At 37.2% G+C, this 21,208-nt stretch overlaps 1 protein-coding gene across 1 annotated transcript in view; it reads right to left on the bottom strand.

Moving 5' to 3' along the window:
* VPS50 (VPS50 subunit of EARP/GARPII complex) overlaps positions 1-21,208 on the bottom strand; it is a 137,898-nt gene that overhangs the window by 62,606 nt on the left and 54,084 nt on the right. The window contains exons 13-16 of the mRNA XM_069587413.1: positions 12,418-12,550; positions 8,631-8,722; positions 510-604; positions 76-174 (exon numbers count right to left, since the gene is read on the bottom strand). Of these exons, the coding sequence (XP_069443514.1) occupies positions 76-174; positions 510-604; positions 8,631-8,722; positions 12,418-12,550 (419 nt within the window). The remainder of the gene's footprint in view (positions 1-75; positions 175-509; positions 605-8,630; positions 8,723-12,417; positions 12,551-21,208) is intronic.

Here is a 21,208-nt window from a genome sequence, read left to right as displayed (position 1 = left end):
TAAGATGAATAAACATGAGAAAAAGCTATTCTTACTACCTAAATAAGTCTATTCATGTTTTATTAGAGTTCTTACCTATGGTAGTTCTTAAAATAATTGACACTTTGTTTTCTAATAGATTCTTGCAAAACTTCAGACTTGCTACCACAAAATTCTTCTCCAACTTGCATCAACCTAGGTGGACAGAAAGATTTATAACAGTTTCAGCAACATTTTTATTATAGGGAAATAAAAGAAGTCCAGGTCATCTTCATTCAAAGATAACAAATCATAAAAATTTGGATGCTTGAAGAAATTCTAAAGATTACAAATTTATTACAGTTTACAAACATCCAAAGGGCAGAAATATTTAAACACATGCACACATAAGCCAGCAGAAATTAGACTGTGAATGCTCAATTATCTTCACTTCCATGAGTTATGGCCTGTAACTCACTGATTCAAGATTTCATTAATTATCATGGTTCAATGAAACAAGATAAAGAATAAGACAAGATCTCAAATACTACCTGCTGATTATATCCAAAACAAAGATGAAATCATCATATTTGAATATAGACAAATCAGTTCCGAGCAAGTAGGTTTTAACTTTTAGCTGAACATCCTACAAAACAAAACAAAAAATGTTTCAAGTAAATCCAAAATATAGAAAGTAAGTTCTCAGAACCATGTTTTTTTATAGCTACACATTAAAATGAGACAGGAATAGATTAACTTGATAAAAAAAAAATCTATTTAGGCCAATACCCAACAAGGGGTGATATCAGAAACAGTTCCATAATCAGATATAAAAATAGTATAGTCCACAGTCATCACATACACATGCAAGATAAGAATTATATTCTTATACTAGATACATAGGTAAAAATCACCACTATTTGTATATATCTAGTATAATCACCTTATACTGTATGCAATAATCACTTAAATTTGCGTGTAGATTTAAGTAATCACCTTAAATCTGTATGCAGGTCAAGAAGCAACAGTTAGAACTGGACATGGAACAACAGACTGGTTCCAAATCAGGAAAGGAATACGTCAAGGCTGTATATTGTCACCCTGTTTATTTAACTTATATGCAGAGCACATCGTGTGAAATGCCAGGCTAGATGAAGCTGGAATCAAGATTGCTGGGAGAAATATCAATAACATCAGATTTGCAGATGATACCACCCTTATGGCAGAAAGCAAAGAACTAAGAGCCTCTTGATGAAAGAGCAGAGTGAAAAAGTGGGCTTAGAACTCAACATTCAGAAAACTAAGATCATGGCATGTGGTCCCATCACTTCATGGCAAATAGATGGGGAAGCAATGGAAACAGTGATAGACTTTATTTTTGGGGCTCCAAAATCCCTGCAGATGGTGACTGCGGCCATGAAATTAAAAGACGCTTGCTCCTTGGAAGAAAAGCTATGACTAACCTAGACAGCGTATTAAAAAGCAGATATGACATAAATCACAGCAGGATCCTCTATGATCCACCTCCCAGAATATGGGAAATAAAGGCAAAAATAAACAAATGGGATCTAATTAAAATGAAAAGCTTCTGCACAACAAAGGAAAATATAAACAAGGTGAAAAGACAGCCTTCTGAATGGGAGAAAATAATAGCAAATGAAGCAACTGACAAACAACTAATCTCAAAAATATACAAGCAACTTATGCAGCTCAATTCCAGAAAAATAAACGACCCAATCAAAAAATGTGCCAAAGAACTAAATAGACATTTCTCCAAAGAAGACATATGGATGGCTAACAAACACATGAAAAGATGCTCAACATCACTCATTATTAGAGAAATGCAAATCCAAACCACAATGAGGTACTGCTTCACACCAGTCAGAATGGCTGCAATCCAAAAATCTGCAAGCAATAAATGCTGGAGAGGGTGTGGAGAAAAGGGAACCCTCCTACACTGTTGGTGGGAATGCAAACTAGTACAGCCACTATGGAAAACAGTGTGGAGATTCCTTAAAAAATTGCAAATAGAACTGCCTTATGACCCAGCAATCCCACTTCTGAGCATACACACCGAGGAAACCAGAATTGAAAGAGACACATGTACCCCAATGTTCATCGCAGCACTGTTTATAATAGCCAGGACATGGAAACAACCTAGATGTCCATCAGCAGATGAATGGATAAGAAAGCTGTGGTACACATACACAATGGAGTATTACTCAGCCATTAAAAAGAATACATTTGAATCAGTTCTGATGAGATGGATGAAACTGGAGCCGATTATACAGAGTAAAGTAAGCCAGAAAGAAGAACACCAATACAGTATACTAACACATATATATGGAATTTAGAAAGATGGCAATGATGACCCTGCATGCAAGACAGCAAAAAAGACACAGATGTGTATAGCGGACTTTTGGACTCTGAGGGAGAGGGAGAGGGAGAGGGAGAGGGTGGGATTACTGAAACATGTATACTATCATGTAAGAATCAAATCGCCAGTCTATGTCCGATGCAGGATACAGCATGCTTGGGGAAGGTGCACGGGGATGACCCAGAGAGATGTTATGGGGAGGGAGGTGGGAGGGGGGTTCATGTTTGGGAACGCATGTACACCTGTGGTGGATTCATGTCAATGTATGGCAAAATCAATACAGTATTGTAAAGTAAAATAAAGTAAAAATAAAAATTAAAAAATAAAAAATAAAAAGCAGAGACATTACTTTGCCAACAAAGGTACATCTAGTCAAGGCTATGGTTTTTCCAATAGTCATGTATCGATGTGAGAGTTGGACTATAAAGAAAGCTGAGGGCCAAAGAATTGATGATTTTGAACTGTGGTGTTGGAGAAGACTCTTGAGAGTCCCTTGGACTGCAAGGAGATCCAACCAGTCCACCCTAAAGGAGATCAGTCCTGGGTGTTCATTGGAAGGACTGATGTTGAAGCTGAAACTCCAACACTTGGGCCACCTGATGAGAAGAGCTGATTCTGAAAAGACTCTGATGCTAGGAAAGACTGAAGGCAGGAGAAGCAGACATCAGAGGATGAGATGGTTGGATGACATCACCGACACAATGGACGTGAGTTTGAGTAAGCTCCAGGAGTTGGTGATGGACAGCGAAGCCTGGAGTGCTACAGTCCATGGGATAGCAAAGAGTTGGACACAACTGAGCAACTGAACTGAACTAGGTGTACAGGTAAAAATCACCAATCACTACTTGGTAGGCTAGAAACCCCAAAATAATTGATTCAAAAATAATCAGAATAAGATAATTATGTGAAGTCTTTATGTACAATATATAAAAATTAATATTTCCATGTATACCTGTTGTGGCACCTGAAAATGGAGAGATTTCATTCAAAACAAATTATTAAAAATACAGTACACTTAGGAATAACTTTAATAATGGCTATCAGATCTATAAGAAAGAACTATTAATAGCAACTCTAAGGGGATACAAAAGAATGTCCATAAATTGAGAGTTAAGGGACTGAATAGGTGATGAAATGTTATAAATATGTCCATTTTTCCAAGTTAATGTAGAGATACAGTGAGATTCTAACCAAAATCTCATACACAAAAAAATTTTCTTCTGAACAATTATTCTAATATTCACCAGAAATAAGAAACAGACAATAACCTCTTAAAAAAATAGTGCTTTGAAAAGAGGGAATAAAAGTTATGAGTGATGTTAGAGGGCTTGTACCACCTACATTAAGATATTAAAAACTATCTAAAAAATGCTAGCAATATACAGAAAAATCAATGGAATAGGAAAAATAAAACAGTGCTAATATACATGTAAGAGCTTAATAAACAGCAAATAAAAACTACTGTTTTCTGAGTATTTACTTTTCTCCAGCATTATACTCAGAACTTTACATATTATCTTTAATTCTAAAACAGGGTTGTTAAGCAAGCCTTCGTTATCCCCCCAGGCAAAGAGAAACTGAAAGAGGTCAAAGCGAAAGTCGCTCAGTTCAGTTCAGTCACTCAGTCGTGTCTAACTCTTTGCGACCCCATGAACCAGACCTCCCTGTCCATCACCAACTCCCGGAGTCCACCCAAACCCATGTCCATCGAGTTGGTGATGCCATCCAACCATCTCATCCTCTGTTGCCCCCTTCTCCTCCTGCCTTCAGTCTTTCCCAGCATCAGGGTCTTTTCAAACGAGTCAGCTCTTCGCATCAGGTGGCCCAAGTATTGGAGTTTCAGCTTCAACATCAGTCCTTCCAATGAACACCCAGGTCTGATCTCCTTTAGGATGGACTGGTTGGATCTCCTTGCAGTCCAAGGGACTCTTGAGTCTTCTCCAACACCACACATCTCAGTCATGTCCAACTCTTTGTAACCCCATGGACCATACAGTCCATGGAATTCTCCAGACCAGAATACTGGAGTGGGTATCCTTTCCCTTCTCCAGGAAATCTTCCCAATCCAGGGACAGAATCCAGGTCTCCCTCGTTGCAGGGGGATTCTTTGAAAGAGGTCAGCTAATTGCCTAAATCCACATGCCAGTGAAAGAGAAAGCAAAGATTTAACCCAGGTCTATCTGCCTTCAGAGTCTCCTGTTTTCACTGACTCTTGCTTCAAGGAGGTATCCCCAAAAAAGAGGGAAGAACAAAGATTATCCAAGAAGTAGAGAAGGGAAACCTAAATAAATTGGTGGGGTGAGGGGGAAGTTGTGTGTGGGAGAAGACATCCTCTCTTTACATCACGTATCAAAAGAAATATAAAACAGATTAAGTAAATGTTTTTGTAGGTTTTCAAAAGATTAAAAATTCAATAAAAAAGCAAAAATATTTTCTAACTACCTATTAAGTTTTCTAAGCAGTAGTCCAGGTATTAGGGATATAACAATTAATTCAAACTTTTGATAAGTATTTATAATTACCAAATGAATACTGACCTGAGCTTTACATAAGAAAGCATACTTTAATAAATGCAACATGTCATAAAGGACAAACGTCAACAGTTTGACCTCATAAAAAACCATCTGCACATCAAAAATGTAAATTAAAATACACAAATGATATACAAAGGATTATCCTTTATCAGATAAATATTTTAAAACCTATGAGCAATAATACACAAATAACTAATAGGTTTCTAAGTGTTCAAGTTCTCAAATAATTAAAGAAGTATAAAGTAAAACACTAATGAAAATAGAAACATCATATTCAATTGCTCTATTATAAGATAAAGCCACTCTTGGAAAAAAATTGTTTTCTACATTAATAGGAGACAAAATGAAAACATGATACAAGAACATTTAAAATAAGGGAACTTTCAAGTATTTATTAAGAAAATATGGACAAAATAAATACAGTAATGGTAATAATAGAGCAAACTAGAATTCACTGCAAAATGCCTAAGAGGAAAAGAGCTATTTCTTTAAAATCAATGAAGAGAATTATGTACAAAGAAGGTAAGTGGTTATTAGCATTGTAGCATCAATCAACATAGTATCCAAATATAAAAAGCAAAAGCTGTTAGAAATAAAAGAAAAACCTGACAAAATTACAATCATGTCAGAAGATTAAAACTGCTCCCCCAGAGCAGCACAGACCAAGAAAACCAAAACCAAATAAGGATATAGATGAGAAACATATATAATTAGCTGCTTTAATACACACACAAAACCTAATTGTCAACACAAGGAAGAAATACATGGTTATTTTTCAAATGTCCCGGGAAGAATTTAAAAGTAGGAAGTATATTAGACTGTAAAGATAATTTCCAATTCACAAAAAGTAGAAATATGCCAACTCTAATTTCCTATAGTTAAAGAAATCAATAAGCATTTTAAAACTGCCATTTCTCACGTAGTTAAAGACTAAAAAGAAAATTTTGGAAGACCAAGAATTTCATATGGTTAAATATGCAACCTCCATGAGGTCAAGGACCATGCTTACAATTACCATGTTTGTAAACCCACAAACAGTGTGATACACATATTATGACTGATACAACCTTTTTCCCTGAAAGGTTCTGAGTCAAAATGCAGGAAAAATTTGCCATAAAATTCTAAAAACTTTTCACATCAAAAATCAAGGTGATTATGATTCTGAATCTAGTTTTATGTCAGAAATGCTAACTATCTTATGATTCTCAGTCATCACTTATCATTATCTCCACAATAAACTTACGACAAATGTCTGTAAATTGTCACATGCTCATTTCTGCTCTGAAATGTAGCACTTCAGGTATCAGAAATATATTATAGCATGTACAGCATATATTATAGATAACCCCCAGTGGGGTCAAGGGCAGCATCCCAAAATAAAACACATGGATATCCCTGTAACACATGCATGTTCACTTTAATGGGAAAAATAAATACTATAAAAAGCCAAATGATAACAGTGGTCAGGTTATGCTATCAAACGAATTCAATTCCTGTCAGCTTTTGTCTCCTAGATGTGTTATCAAAAAATATTTATTTTTCAGAGCTTTTGCCTTTTTCAATTGCATCAAGCTTTGTAATTTCAATTTAACAAACACTAATGAGTGAAGAGGAACTAAAAAGCCTCTCGATGAAAGTGAAAGAGGAGAGTGAAAAAGCTGGCCTAAAGCTCAACATTCAGAAAACGAAGATCATGGCATCTGGTCCCACCACTTCATGGGAAATAGATGGGGAAACAGTGGAAACAGTGTCAGACTTTATTTTTGGGGGCTCCAAAATCACTGCAGATGGTGATTGCAGCCATGAAATTAAAAGACGCTTACTCCTTGGAAGAAAAGTTATAACCAACCTAGATAGCATATTCAAAAGCAGAGACATTACTTTGCCGACTAAGGTCCGTCTAGTCAAGGCTACGGTTTTTCCAGTGGTCATGTATGGATGTGAGAGTTGGACTGTGAAGAAGGCTGAGCGCCAAACAATTGATGCTTTTGAACTGTGGTGTTGGAGAAGACTCTTGAGAGTCCCTTGGACTGCAAGGAGATCCAACCAGTCCATTCTGAAGGAGATCAGCCCTGGGTGTTCTTTGGAAGGAATGATGCTAAAGCTGAGACTCCAGTACTTTGGCCACCTCATGTGAAGAGTTGACTCATTGGAAAAGACTCTGATGCTGGGAGGGATTGGGGGCAGGAGGAGAACGGGAAGACCAAGGATGAGATGGCTGGATGGTATCACGGACTCAATGGATGTGAGTCTGAGTGAACTCCAGGAGTTGGTGATAGACAGGGAGGCCTGGCGTGCTGTGATTCATGGGGTCGCAAAGAGTCGGACACGACTGAGCGACTGAGCTGAACTGAATGAGTTCCTAACACACACAAAGTCCTGTGTAGCACTGGTTGAGAACTGGGATTGGAGGGGCAAAAAGGGCTTGGAGTGGTAGAGATGAAGATATTCTAAAATCTGAAATCTACAATTATCTATATTCAAAAGCATGATGACTTTCATTAAATTGGCCAAATGTTTAAATGAGAATAGCTTCACTAAATCTTACATTTAACAGACACTCCTATAGCAGGAATGACATCAGGTTGCCAGACTGAACAGTAACTAGCTATATAAAATACCAGGTCAGTATTTCAAAGTATGCTGAATTACCAAAAATTTTATCATAGATTCTGCAATTTTAGCAAAGTATAATTAATAAGAGTCTATTAGAAGACCTAAGCAGAAACCATTCATATATGACCCTAGATATAAAATTTTCCTTTCTGTATATAATATTCAGAAAAACAAGTCAGCCTAAACCTGTAATAAGTGGAAAGTTGAAAATTACCTTAATATGGTCATAACAGAAATTATAAAAGATGAAGCTCTTTCAACTATTACACATTTAAATATTAAAGTATAAGTTCAAACAGCATATCCAATAGCAAGTAATAAAAAGTTAGAAGAACACTAAATTATAACTGCTAAGTGATTCTTAAGGAAATGTATGTTTGCAGGATATATTTAGCTAGACAATTTTTTTCAAAAGAAATCCTGTAAAAGATTTTCAAACTAAATGTCACCTTCATTAGAAAAATCAAAAATACATTTTAAAAGAACATAGCATAATCAAAGTTTCTATAGTCTTCTAAATTTTGAGGAAGTCCAAAAAGAACAAAAGAGTTATCAAAGAAATTACATTTTATCTAGGAAATGAAAAATTTTAATAAATTAAATTATCTGATAACCACCACTGAGCTACTAAAATGCAAAAGAAAAGCCTAGGAATACACATTTAGTCAATAAACACATTCGGTTCACTGAAGGCACAAAAATCATTGACTTGGAAAAAAATTCTTCACTCTATTCTAGACTCCAACCCAAGTATGTCATCTATCACATAGTTATCCTTTTCCTAAAATTAACAGAAAAGGAAAACATACACACACATAAAATAAACAGTATCTCAATAAGAAAACAACTCCTTTAGAAAAGCACAGATCTGCTACAATACTAAAAGCAAAATGTAATCAAGGAATATCTTCAATGGCGAATTTCCAATTAAAACACCTTTTCTACTGCCAGTTACAGTCAAATATAATTCACAACTATTAACAAATTATAAAACTCAATAGACTTATTCCAAAGAAAATAACATATGACTAGATCTGCAAGGAAAAACAAATACAGAAAGCCTAAACACTGAATCTGTAAAACAATTTTAACATGAAGGTTTCTACTGTTTTCACAGAAAAAAAAAAAGTTTAAAAAAACCAAACCTGCCATATTCGTGTAAGTCCATGTTCTAATTTCTTTTTTATGTAGCCACGATCAAAATTTGTCTCTTCGGCACCCATCATATTGCTCCCTTCTGAAAATAAAAGATGGTATACATTTTTAAACTTGCTTCACATTTTGTTCTCCAAAAAAATAAAAAGTGAATGCTAATATACTGTAAGCATATGTAAAATACAGAAAATACTCTCAATATTTACATACTCAAAACAATGTCAAAGATAAGAACTGGGATTAAATGCATTTGACAAGACAAACTCAAGACTCTGAAATGTTAAGTATAATACTTTACACCTAAGACTACTCAGATCATGTGTGATTGGAGCTGGGATCCCAATCACACATTGGGCAGTGTAATCCCAGAACCCAGGTTCTTAATGACCCATATACTGCCTGCTGCCAGTGCACCACAGGACTGATTAACCGAATTATCAATTAATACACAGGTTAACAAGAGTATGGAGTGCAAAACTGCTCAGTGAGGCAATGATGCATACAATTTGTATTTTTCATGATCCAGAATACTTTTATCCGTTCCAGGTAAGTAATCTAACAATGTCCACTTCAAGAGGTTAAGATCAACGACTGGCCTCAAAAATAATTCTCTCCCTAAAAGCAACTGAAAAATACACAAACACATTATATTTAAAAAATTATGCCTCTGTGCAAATAAACTGTGCAGAGCAACTGAGAATATCAGTTGTTCTCATCTCAGGCTAGCAGGGTGTCTGTCCACTGGTAATCAGCAAAAGCCCTTTCATATCCAGGCCCTGGATACATGCCTTTGTTGTTGTTTAGTTGCTCAGTCATGTCCGACTCTTTGCAACCCCCTGGACTGAAGACAGCCAGGCTCCTCTGTCCATGGAATTCTTCAGGCAAGAATACTGAAGTGGGTTGCCATTTCCTTCTCCAGAGGATCTTCCTGACCCAGGGATCGAACCCTCGTCTCCTTCGTTGGCAGCGGGTTCTTTATCACTGAGCCACCTGGGAAGCCTAGATACATGCCTAGTGTGCTGGTAACTACTCCTACAGTTTAAGCCATATCTGCGGTGGTGATTCAGTGGTTTAGTTGCTAAGCTGTATCCAACTCTTGCGACCCTATGGACTGTCACCTGCCAGCCTCCTCTGTTCGTGGAGTTTCCCAGGCAAGAACACTAGAGTGGGTTGCCATTTCCTTCTCCAGGGGATCTTCCTGACTCAGGAATTGAACCCTGGTCTCCTGCATTGCAGGCAGATTCTTTAACGACTGAGCTACAAAGGAATCCTCGTACCATCTGTATGGTCTGGCTATTATGAACCCAGCAGCTCAGAGCAATGCGCCTACACTATAGCTTTAGAGTTTTATTTAAAATGGTAAAGTGTTAAGATACCAGTAGTATTACTAGAGGGCTTCCCCATGGCTCAGCAGTAAAGAATCTGCCTGCAATGAAGGAGAGAACGACAAGTGAACTCTAGAGGCCCTTTCAGGCTTATCAAGTTTACGAAGAATAATTTTTAGGATCCTGGACTGATTCCTACAATTTAAACCTTAATGTGAATACAAAAGGAAGACTCTCAATCCTCGATATTGTCAACTGATGATCAGATTAACCAGGGTCTACAACATTCTTAAATTATGCAGATTAGAGTGAAAGAATTTTAGCAAAGAGGACTAAATATAGAAGGATCAAAGAGAGTTTTAAATCTATAGAGTTTGAATCTATTTGTTGTTGTTGAGTCGCTCAATTGTGTCTGACTCTGAGATCTCATGGACTGTAGCATGACAGGCTTTTCTGTCCTCTACTATCTCCTGGAGTTTGCTCAAATTCATGTCTCTAGAGTGGGTGACACTCCAAACCACCTCATCCTCTGCCACCCCTTTCTCCTTTTGCCTTCAGTTTTTCCCATCATCAGGGTCTTTTCCAGTGAGTTAGCTCTTTGCATCAGGGGCCAAAATATTGGAGCTTCAACAACAGCCCTTCCGGTGAAAATTCAGGGTTGATTTCTTTTAGGATTGACTGGTTTGATCTTGAAGTCCAAGGGATTCTCAGGAGTCTTCTCCATCACCACAATTTGAAAGCATCATGAAAATGTATATACATAAATATATACATCCATACACAATACATGAAACTATCTGCCTGGAGCAGAAAGCAAGTTTCACCATGATGAGAATAAATTATCTTCTACACGCTTATCTTGTATCTAAAGTATGTGTTAATTTTGTTCCGAACTTTTGCTTTGATTTCTTCTTAAATAATGGACTAGAAAAGGGAAAAAAGGTGCTGAGATGTCTAAACAGTTATCACATCTACAAAAAAATTAAGGTTGCCAAAACAGCATAAACTTTGTAGGGGAAAAAAAATCCCCTAAGCTCACAAACTCCCTAAATAAAATGAAATTTAAAAAAAAAAAGGCCTATAGATATTTCATTATTAATATAATTGCCTCTCTTGATTCATTTCTTTGGATGATAGTAACAACAACTAGTGTTAGCACTTTTTACATTGTCTCTAAATTTTATAGAGATCCTACAGATAAATGTGTTACTACCTGACGAAACTTTTTGTTTTGTTTATTCTTAACCTACCATTTTAAGGAGCAGACTGGAGCCTGGAGAGGATAAAAGTGACTTCTTCACATTCTCACCTTTGGTAAATGGCAATCAAAACTGACACCCAGGTGTGCCCATACTCGCGGACGCAGTAGAGTGGGTGAAACGTCGGGCCTAGGATCCTGACTCAATGCTCTCCTCTTTTTCCTAACTTCTCCTTTCTCTTTCTTTAAACCTCTTCCTCCCCAACAATACTTCTAAAAGAAGGGACATCCTTCCATAGAATTTATCTTTCTTATTTTTTGCTATCTATATTTATGAGCTTCTTACAAGTCAAGATTAACATTAAACATACGTCTTCTATACTACCAAAATCCTACATTTTATCAAACAGTAAGATTTGAGCATTCCTTCACAATCACAAAAACCAAACGCTTCAGAAATTAGAGGTTACTAAAATAACTTGATTAACTAGCTATACTAAACTGCATGTTATACAGAAAAATATGTACTGTATAATTTATTTTGCCCATACTAAATACAGATACATTCTTTTAAAAGTACTCTGAATACTTACTCTTAGCTATAGCTATTGTTCAAGGATAATCACTTAAGAGATATAATTAAATTATGAAGTAATGCCTAGTTAATATAATTTCTCAAAGATTTTCTCTTTATGAGTATACCATAGACATTTAAAGTGTATTTCACTTTCAAAGATAGCATTTAAAACATCTTTTTAAAAATTTAATGTCCCACTATTTTCAAGGAGAAAAGCATCAGTAGAATTATTAATTCTTAGAACCTAGCTTTATTAGTACAATTTGAAAATAAGCAAAAAAAGACTTAATATTGAATTAATGCTAATATTTAAAAAACAGCATTAATTTTATGGTAAATTTGGACACACCAATGTCTTACTTAGTTTTCTTTCTTTTTTTTTTTTTTTATAGTGCTCTCTTAATAATTTAGTACTAAGACCATCACCACATTTTCCTGGAAATTGGTAATACCTATCAGATAGGAAGTTCTTCAGCCTGGTAAATCCCCAAAGGTAATGGAGTTTTCATAGTAGCTGAATTGCTTTCTCTGCTGAACATTCAACCCATTTAACCCATTCAGGTCATCACGGTCCCTGAAATTCTAAAAGTACAACTATCTCTTTTCTTTCCCCTTACTCCAGAAATATGGCAAATTCATAATTCAGGGTTTATAATAAGATCAATATGACTTCCTACCAGAAGCAGAAGCAGCATCCTCACTGTCATGCTTCTCATGCCATTCCATAGTCCTGTAATAGCTGAGCATCACTCCCCACAGTGCTTTGCACAGGTCAGCAAGGCATGGAATGTAGCTGTCTGGTGTAACATGCTGAAGGAAATGACAAGAGCCAACTTTCAAATTGTCGTGTTTACTTTAACACAAAGTGAACTGAAATGAAATGCTATGGTGTCAACCAAATGCAATAAAGAATCAGATAAGAAAATTTCTTCTACTGATACATCTAAAAAGAAAGCCCAATGGCAAGAAAAGTATGTTCTTATTTCAACATGGAACAAACAGCAATTTGTTCAACATGTTCCATGTTTCAACGTGGAACAAACGTTAATTTCTCTCCATAATGATTTCCCCCCTCCTCTAAATTCCCCAGTTAGTAAAACATTTATCAAGCCATTAATAAAAATACTAACTTCTATGAGTCAGTAAGCACACTTTTAGTAATCAAATCAACAGTAACAATTACAATTAGCAATTCCTATTTCAACATGGCATTTTAGTATTCATGAGTAGTCTCAATTCTCATACTATGAATCCATACACTGCTGAATTGGTAAGTGCTACGAATAAGAGTGCAAACTTCCCCAAATATATGTTTTCAAAGCCATGTTCTTAGCATACAAACGCAGCTTTATTCTCATTCTTAGATCCAAGTTACAACTTGCCAAAAGGTAGTCATATTTTACAAGGTATTTACGTAAATTAAGTTCGCACCTTTGACAATCTGTAACTTCTTTCAATTACAGGGATATAGCTATTTTATATTTGATGATACTATTCTAAAATATGTTGTCTATGGCTGTGAAAATGTATGTGGTCTCAAATCTTCTCCCTAATGAAAATGCGTGGATTTTTCTCCTCCTATCCTTAGTAAAAAACTATCAGTTTGTCATTCTGCTCTTTTGATCTCATAGGTAGGGTAATGCCTCGATTCTATTTAGCAGGTTTTCTGTCTGTCACAATGCAGCATTTGCTCCATCATTTGTATTTCCGCTTGACCTAGCAATTCCACTTCCAGGAATTTATATGGAAGGTGTACTTCAAACAATGTGAAAATACATATGTACAAGATTGTTTGCTGAAGGATAATCTGTAACTGCTAAATACTGGAATCTATCTAAATGTCCAAACACAGGAGATCCGTTGAATAAACTATCTTTACACACACAAAAGAGTACTATGCAACTATGAAAAATAATAAGCATATACTTTAAAAAAAGTTTAATAAAAAGTTTTCCCTTTCATATGATATATATACATGTGAGGTAGGGAAACATTTTTATTATATATATGTATGGAACAACAGACTAGTTCCAAATAGGAAATGGCGTACGTCAAGGCTGTATATTGTCACCCTGCTTATTTAACTTATATGCAGAGGACATCATGAGAAACACTGGGCTGGAAGAAGCACAAGCTGGAATCAAGATTGCCGGGAGAAACATCAATAACCTCGGATATGCAGATGACACCACCCTTATGGCAGAAAGCGAAGAAGATCTAAAAAGCTTCTTGATGAAAGTGAAAGAGGAGAGTGAAAAAGTTGCCCTAAAGCTCAACATTCAGAAAACAAAGATCATGGCATCTGGTCCCATCACTTCATGGGAAATAGATGGGGAAACAGTGGAAACAGTGTCAGACTTGATTTTTTGGGGCTCCAAACTCACTGCAGATGATGACTGCAGCCATGAAATTAAAAGACGCTTACTCCTTGGAAGAAAAGTTATGACCAACCTAGATAGCCTATTCAAAAGCAGAGACATTACTTTGCTGACTAAGGTCCATCTAGTCAAGGCTATGGTTTTTCCAGTAGTCATGTATGGATGTGAGAGTTGGACTGTGAAGAAGGCTGAGCGCTGAAGAATTGACGCTTTTGAACTGTGGTGTTGGAGAAGACTCTTGAGAGTCCCTTAGACTGCAAGGAGATCCAACCAGTCCATTCTGAAGGAGATCAGCCCTGGGATTTCTTTGGAAGGAATGATGCTAAAGCTGAAACTCCAATACTTTGGCCACCTCATGAGAAGAGTTGACTCATTGGAAAAGACTCTGATGCTGGGAGGGATTGGGGGCAGGAGGAGAAGGGGGCGACAGAGGATGAGAGGGCTGGATGGCATCACTGACTCAATGGACGTGAGTCTGAGTGAACTCCGGGAGTTGGTGATGGACAGGGAGGCCTGGTGTGCTGCGATTCATGGGGTCGCAGAGAGTCGGACACGAATGAGCAACTGAACTGAACTGATGTCATAATAAATAGAAAAAATTAATGCATACATCTGCCTATCATCACAAGAATAAACATAGTGAATATAAAGAAGAAAACACTGAAATTGGCTACCTGTAAGAGACGGCATGGGGGATGAGACAGAAGGAACACAGGAGGGAATGAAATTAGGATGGCTATCCAGAGTCACACATGGCTTGCAGAGATCAACACAAATATTTTTGCATACTTATGCTATAATTTGTGGTAATTTGTTATGTTGACTTTCCCTGTTTACTCTTATAATTACTACTTTTACAATGAACCAGTCTTGCATTTTTCCTTGGTTTATTTTTACAACATCACTATAATTGACATATATCTCATACCACAAACATGTAACTAAAATTAATACTGATGTATGAGTTCAGGAAAGAGCTAAAAGCAGAGGACAAAGAAAAGGCAAAAATCACAAAAAGGTTCTGAACTGCAGCTTATCATTCAATCACTGGAATAAAGGTACTCTTCTACAAACTTAACTCAACTTTGCATAAGTTTGTGTTTATACTATGCCAATAAATTTAATCTAATTATATCCCAACATATCTTTCTGATAGCTAAAAGGAAAGCAGTGTTAGTCTTTTTTTTCCCAAAGCTAAAGTATGACTATAGAAATAACTGTGCTATAGTCCACCAATTACCTTTTATTATAATTGTCACAGTTTAACAAATCAGAAAATTGAGACTTGGAGCTACTACCTTCTGTTCTCCACTAGATCACTATCTAGATATATTAGCTGCCTATTTGTTCAAGAAAAAGGAGGTTCTTTACTATGTTACCTCTTGATGATTTGCTAAAACCTAATGGGTTTGGATGACATTATACACATGTTTTTCAGAAAAAGTTAAAATTATTTAGTGAAACTATAGAAGCTTTTTCTCACCTAACTTATTCAAGTGTAAAGAATTCACAGATCTAGCCAAAGCCCACACCTGAAAGTTGCCCAAACTTACCTTCAAAAATGTCATATGTACAAAGATAAGACTGTGATGTACTGAGCAAGATGCTTCTTACCTAAATTTATATTTAAAATAGAAACAAATGTATAGATTCATCATACTAAATAGACAGTAAACAGTTTAAGGAAAAAAGACAAGGTGCAACAGATATATATTGTTTTTAATAGACTTAAGCTGAAATGTGTTCATCTCTGTACTTGGAAGCCCATGTTGGCAAGAAGTCATTTCATTTTAAAATTGGACTCCAGAAACCACTTTCCACTATACTGTGCAACCAACCAGGGTCAACTCTCATAGCAACAAATGCTTTTGATGCTTTTAACACCTTACTACTAAAATCATTCACAACTGATGCTCTCCAGCTGATTTACAAAATCACCACCAAATTTCAAATAGAGAATCTTATTTCAGACATGTGTGAACCATGACTATAAAGAGAGAATCAAAAAAACCAAGAAATATGCAAATAATTGTACAAGCAATCAGTATATAAAAGGCAGGCCAAGAAGAGAATCTCGGTTTCTGAATTACTACTTCCGCTCAGACATCACTTCTTCTTCACACCAGCAGAGAGTAACAGAAAGAGGACTAGAGAAGGAATGGGAAGCCCTGGGTCCCAACCAGCACCAGTTTCACAACTTACCAGTCACAGGCCCTCAGACAGTAAACCACTCCGGATATCTCACATTCACATTCCACAGATCAATGTTACAGATTCTTAGATCTGCTACTTCATCAATGGTTTAATCCACTCACTGATTACTAAATACCCAACACTGCAACTCAGTTCAACTTCCAACTAATGGGTGATTCGTTCAGTATAAAATCAGGTGTACCAGGAGAGAGTAGCACCATATAACAGTTTCAGTCCAATACTCCTATCGCACATCAATAGTAGCAACAAAAGCCTTGACTTAATCAATCTAGGAAACATTTGCACAGTGAGACACCCCAAAGAACTAAACAGCATGTCTTAAAGTCTTGTAAGTATGGGAAATAGAAATTTACTTATCAAACATTTTTCTGTGTTCCAGAGTGACTTTCCACTGCCATTCTAAAGCCATGAGTACTAATCTATTCAGGGAAGGTTGACGGGTAAGAAGAGAAAAAGGTATAGTATTTTAGAACCATCTCAAAAATCATGCACAAAAGGAGGAACATTTTAAGTAACCTAAATTTTGTTTGCAATTCATAAACTCCATACAGATAACATACATGTCTAGTAACCAGTGATCACAAGAAACAAATATCCTATGGGCAGGATTTGGAGAAGACTCACAAATCCAGATGTTATAATGCAAGAATGCTCAACACAGCATTATTACCAAGCTTCACTACTCAAATGTCAAAATTCATTTTTTTTTTCAGCCAAATTCCCACTGGCTGTCTATTTTGCATATGGTAATGTAAGTTTCCATGTTAATCTCTGCATACATCTCACCCTCTCCTCCCCTCTCCCCATGCCCATAAGTCTATTCTCTATGTCTGTTTCTCCACTGTTGTCCTATAAATAAATTCTTCAGTACCATTTTTCTAGATTCCGCATATTTGTATTAGAATACGGTATTTATCTTTCTCTTTCTGACTTGCTTCACTTGTATAATAGGTTCTAGGTTCATCCACTTCATTAGAACTGACTCAAAGGCATTCCTTTTTATGGCTGAGTCATATTCCATTGTGTGTATCTGCCACAGCTTCTTTATCCATTCATGTGTCAATGGACATCTAGGTTGCTTCCATGTTCTAGCTATTGTAAGTAGTGCTGCAATGAACAATGGGATACATGTGTCTCTTTCAATTTTGGTTTCCTCAGGATATATGCTCAGGAGTGGGATTGCTGGGTCATATGGTGGTTTTATTACTAGTTTTTTAAGGAGTCTCCATACCATCTCCCATAGTGGCTGTATCAACATCCCCACCAACAGTGCAAGAGAGTTCCCTTGTCTCCACACCCTCTCCAGCATTTATTGTTTGTAGACTTTTTGATGAGGGCCATTCTGACTGGTGTGAGGTGATATCTCATTGTAGTTTTGACTTGCATTTCTCTAATAATGAGCAAAGCTGGGCATCTTTTCATGTGTTTGTTAGACATCTGTATGTCTTCTTTGGAGCAAGGTCTGTTTAGGTCTTTTTCCCACTTTTGATTGGGTTGTTTGTTTTCTTGGTATCGAGTTGTACGAGTTGCTTGTATATTTTGGAAATTAATCCTTTATCAGTTGTTTCATTTGCTATTATTTTCTCCCATTTTGAGGGTTGTCATTTCACCTTGCTTACAGCTTCTTTTGCTGTAAGCAAAAGCTTACAACTGCAAGAGCTTTTAAGTTTAATCAGGCCCCACTTTTTTTCTTTTGTTTTTATTTCCATCACTCTAGGAGGTGGGTCATAGAGGATCTTGCTTTGATTTATGTCGCTGAGTGTTCTGCCTATGTTTTCCTCTAAGAGTTTTGTAGTTTCTGGTCTTACGTTTAGGTCTTTAATCCATTTTGAGTTTATCTTTGTGAAAATTAATTATTTAATCAAGTCTTGATGAACACTTTCACAGAATCCACAGATCTCGGATTTCTGATCTTATCACTATCAGTTAAGAGTAAAGCTTTGTACCTTCCAGCTCTACTCTTAACCATCCCAACCAATCCACCTGGTCAAAGTTAAAATGATGAAATTAGCTTGTTAAAAGCAGCAACGTCTCAGCCTTACCTATAAGCAATAATTTAGTAAGCATCTAGACATCATTTTCATAGAACAGAGAAAAGCCAGAAATGAATATATGCAGCCTTTCATACCTGAACCACACAGTGAAAAAAAATTCACCTTCAAAACTTGCTTCAGTGCCAAGTGGTAAGTATGGAAAAAAAAAGAGGCCAGTAAATTTAGTCTTTTGATTTTTATTAATTTACTTTTTACCCATCAGAAATCTCTACTACAAGTTGCCAACAGAAATTTCAGCAAGATGATCTTTTATGTTAAAACATCACAACAAAAATTCTTAGGAGCATCCCTGAAGTATTATCATCTTCTTGTTTCACTCTGACTTGGCACTCTAATCACATCCCACCAAACAGAAAGGGAGCAGATGTTTTGCCATCAGCACAGAGATTTAAAACTCCTAGCACTGCCATCCCTACCCTCATCCGAACACACAAACACACTCACAGATGATTTCAAAGGGCAGCAGTGGCTTATCAACATCTCTAGATGAATCCTGTTAGCACAGGGAACTCCCATCACCAGAAGCTGCTGGAGAAGACTGACTATTTAGCTGAGAGGTTTCTGGAAACATGTTGGAGATCAAAACAGCATTAAACTCCAGGGAACTAAAAACATTTCTGGGGAGGCTGAACTAAATAAGTGGCTGGGCCAAGCAATTTTAAATATTTTCCCAACCATTGATTACTTCTGTTAGGACCAACCTGTACAAAACATGAATACTCTAAGTCCTTTCGAATCACTGGACACCAGAGCGGTGCTCTGTATAGTGGACTGGATGGCACATGTTTGGGCCTAGGGCCCAAATTTATGACTTACTCAGCCATGCATAACTCCAGCATATCACTTCATGTATCCAAACTCCAAAGGATAAAGCAAATAACCTAGAGTTTCTCTGAAACTTTAAAGACTATGATTCTCCATAGGTAAAACATGCATACGCTGTAGCAAGACTTTCCTTACGCTAAACTAGATTCATTCATGATTTCAACACACAAACATATCATGGTGAAAAATCAGTCATTCTCATCTTCTAGGCATTTTATCATTAATACTAAATATGTATGTACACATGAAGACATATGTAACACGTATGGTATAAACGATACCAACTTGGCACTAAGTAACCAGCACCCTCTAGATAGTAAAATACACAGAAGGAATTCCTTTTCTATAATCCTCAGGTTTGCCTGATGTGATGTTATGTGCTCAGTTGTGTCTGACTCTTTGTAACCCCATGGACTGTAGCCCACCAGGTTCCTCTGTCCATGTGATTTCCCAGGCAAGAATATCGGAGCGGGGTGCCATTTCCTACTCCAGGGGATCTTCTGGAACCAGGGATGGAAACCATGTCTCTTATGTCTCCTGCACTAACAGGAGGGTTCTTTACCACCTGCACCCCCTGGGAAGCTCCAGGTATGGCTAATTGCTGCTAAGTGGCCTTCATCAAATGCAAAGCTTAATACTGAAAAACAAGCAAAACTTGAAGAATCAGAATATACAATTTACCTTTCAAAATTTCAAATGATGAAGTGCTATGAACTCCCATGCTAAGATCATCACCTTAAATGGGCAGTATTTAAAAATAAGAACTTGGCAGGTTTCAAGAATGGCTTTTACCAGTAAATGACTGTTTCGGCTGGCAGCTGTGTACCAGACCTTGAAAACAGACTGGCTTGGGGACTTTCCTGGTGGTCCAGAGATTAAGAATCTGCTTTGCAATGCAGGGGACATGGGTTCAATCCCTGGTCAGGGAACTAAGATACCGCATGCCATGGGGCAACTGAGCCCACGCACCACAACTAAGATCTCATGCAGCCAAATAAATAAAAATAAATATTAGAAAAAATAGGTTGGCTCTTTAATATTTACCCCCCTCCTTCCCCCCCCCAACCCACAAAGCAAAAATCACCCAGCATTCTAAACTACACTGATAGTTTTAAGTGTCTGTAGTCTTGGGCAGCTAAGAAAGGCCTCAGTACACCTGCGTCCATTTCAAGTGACCAGAAAACACCTTCATTCCCAGGCAAGGGGGAGAAAGGTGGCTACCCAAATAACATCATGTTCTCTATGGGCACTCATTAGTCCCAGGGTATCATACAAATCAAATCACTGTATTTGGTGTAATCCTGTTAAACCAAGCCAGACGTCCCACTGCTCCTTTCCTCTGCCCACCCTCTCCTTTCAGGTCACTGCACAGAATATTGCCTCTGTATCTCTGGACCCAGCCGCACACGTTGCACTTGCTGAAATCCAAACTCATTCAGAAGTCATAGCCTGCTTCTTGGTCTCCTTCAACCCTTAAAGAATTGTGTTGATCCCATCTGACACATGTATATGCTGTTGGAACTTTTCTTATCTACTTTTGATCATAATGAATACAACCATCCTAGGTAACAAACTACTCATAAGCTTACTGCCCCTTGCTGAGCTGAACCGATGACTTGATGAACAAGAGCTGGGTAATGACAAGGGAGAGTTTCCCTGGTGGCTCAGCAGTAAAGAAATGTGCTTGCCAATGCAGGAGACATGGGTTCAGTCCCTGGGTCAGGAAGATCCTCTGGAGAAGGAAATGGCAACCCACTCCAGTATTCTTGCCTGGGAAATCCCATGGACAGAGGGGCCTGGTGAGCTATGGTTCATGGGGTTGTAACGCGTCAGACATGACTGAGTGACTAAACCACCACCAATGACAACAGAACCGGTTTATACTAAGTCAGAATGCTAAGACAGCGGAATCTTTTATCTTCCATTAGCACCCGTGAAACAGTGAACAGACTACCTTGTTAGTCCAACACATGGGATAAAATTTCAATCTTTCACAG

The sequence above is a fragment of the Ovis canadensis genome, chromosome 4 (assembly GCF_042477335.2).
Source record: "Ovis canadensis isolate MfBH-ARS-UI-01 breed Bighorn chromosome 4, ARS-UI_OviCan_v2, whole genome shotgun sequence".
Taxonomy (NCBI): domain Eukaryota; kingdom Metazoa; phylum Chordata; class Mammalia; order Artiodactyla; family Bovidae; genus Ovis; species Ovis canadensis.
This window is presented reverse-complemented; position numbering and strand designations above follow the sequence as displayed.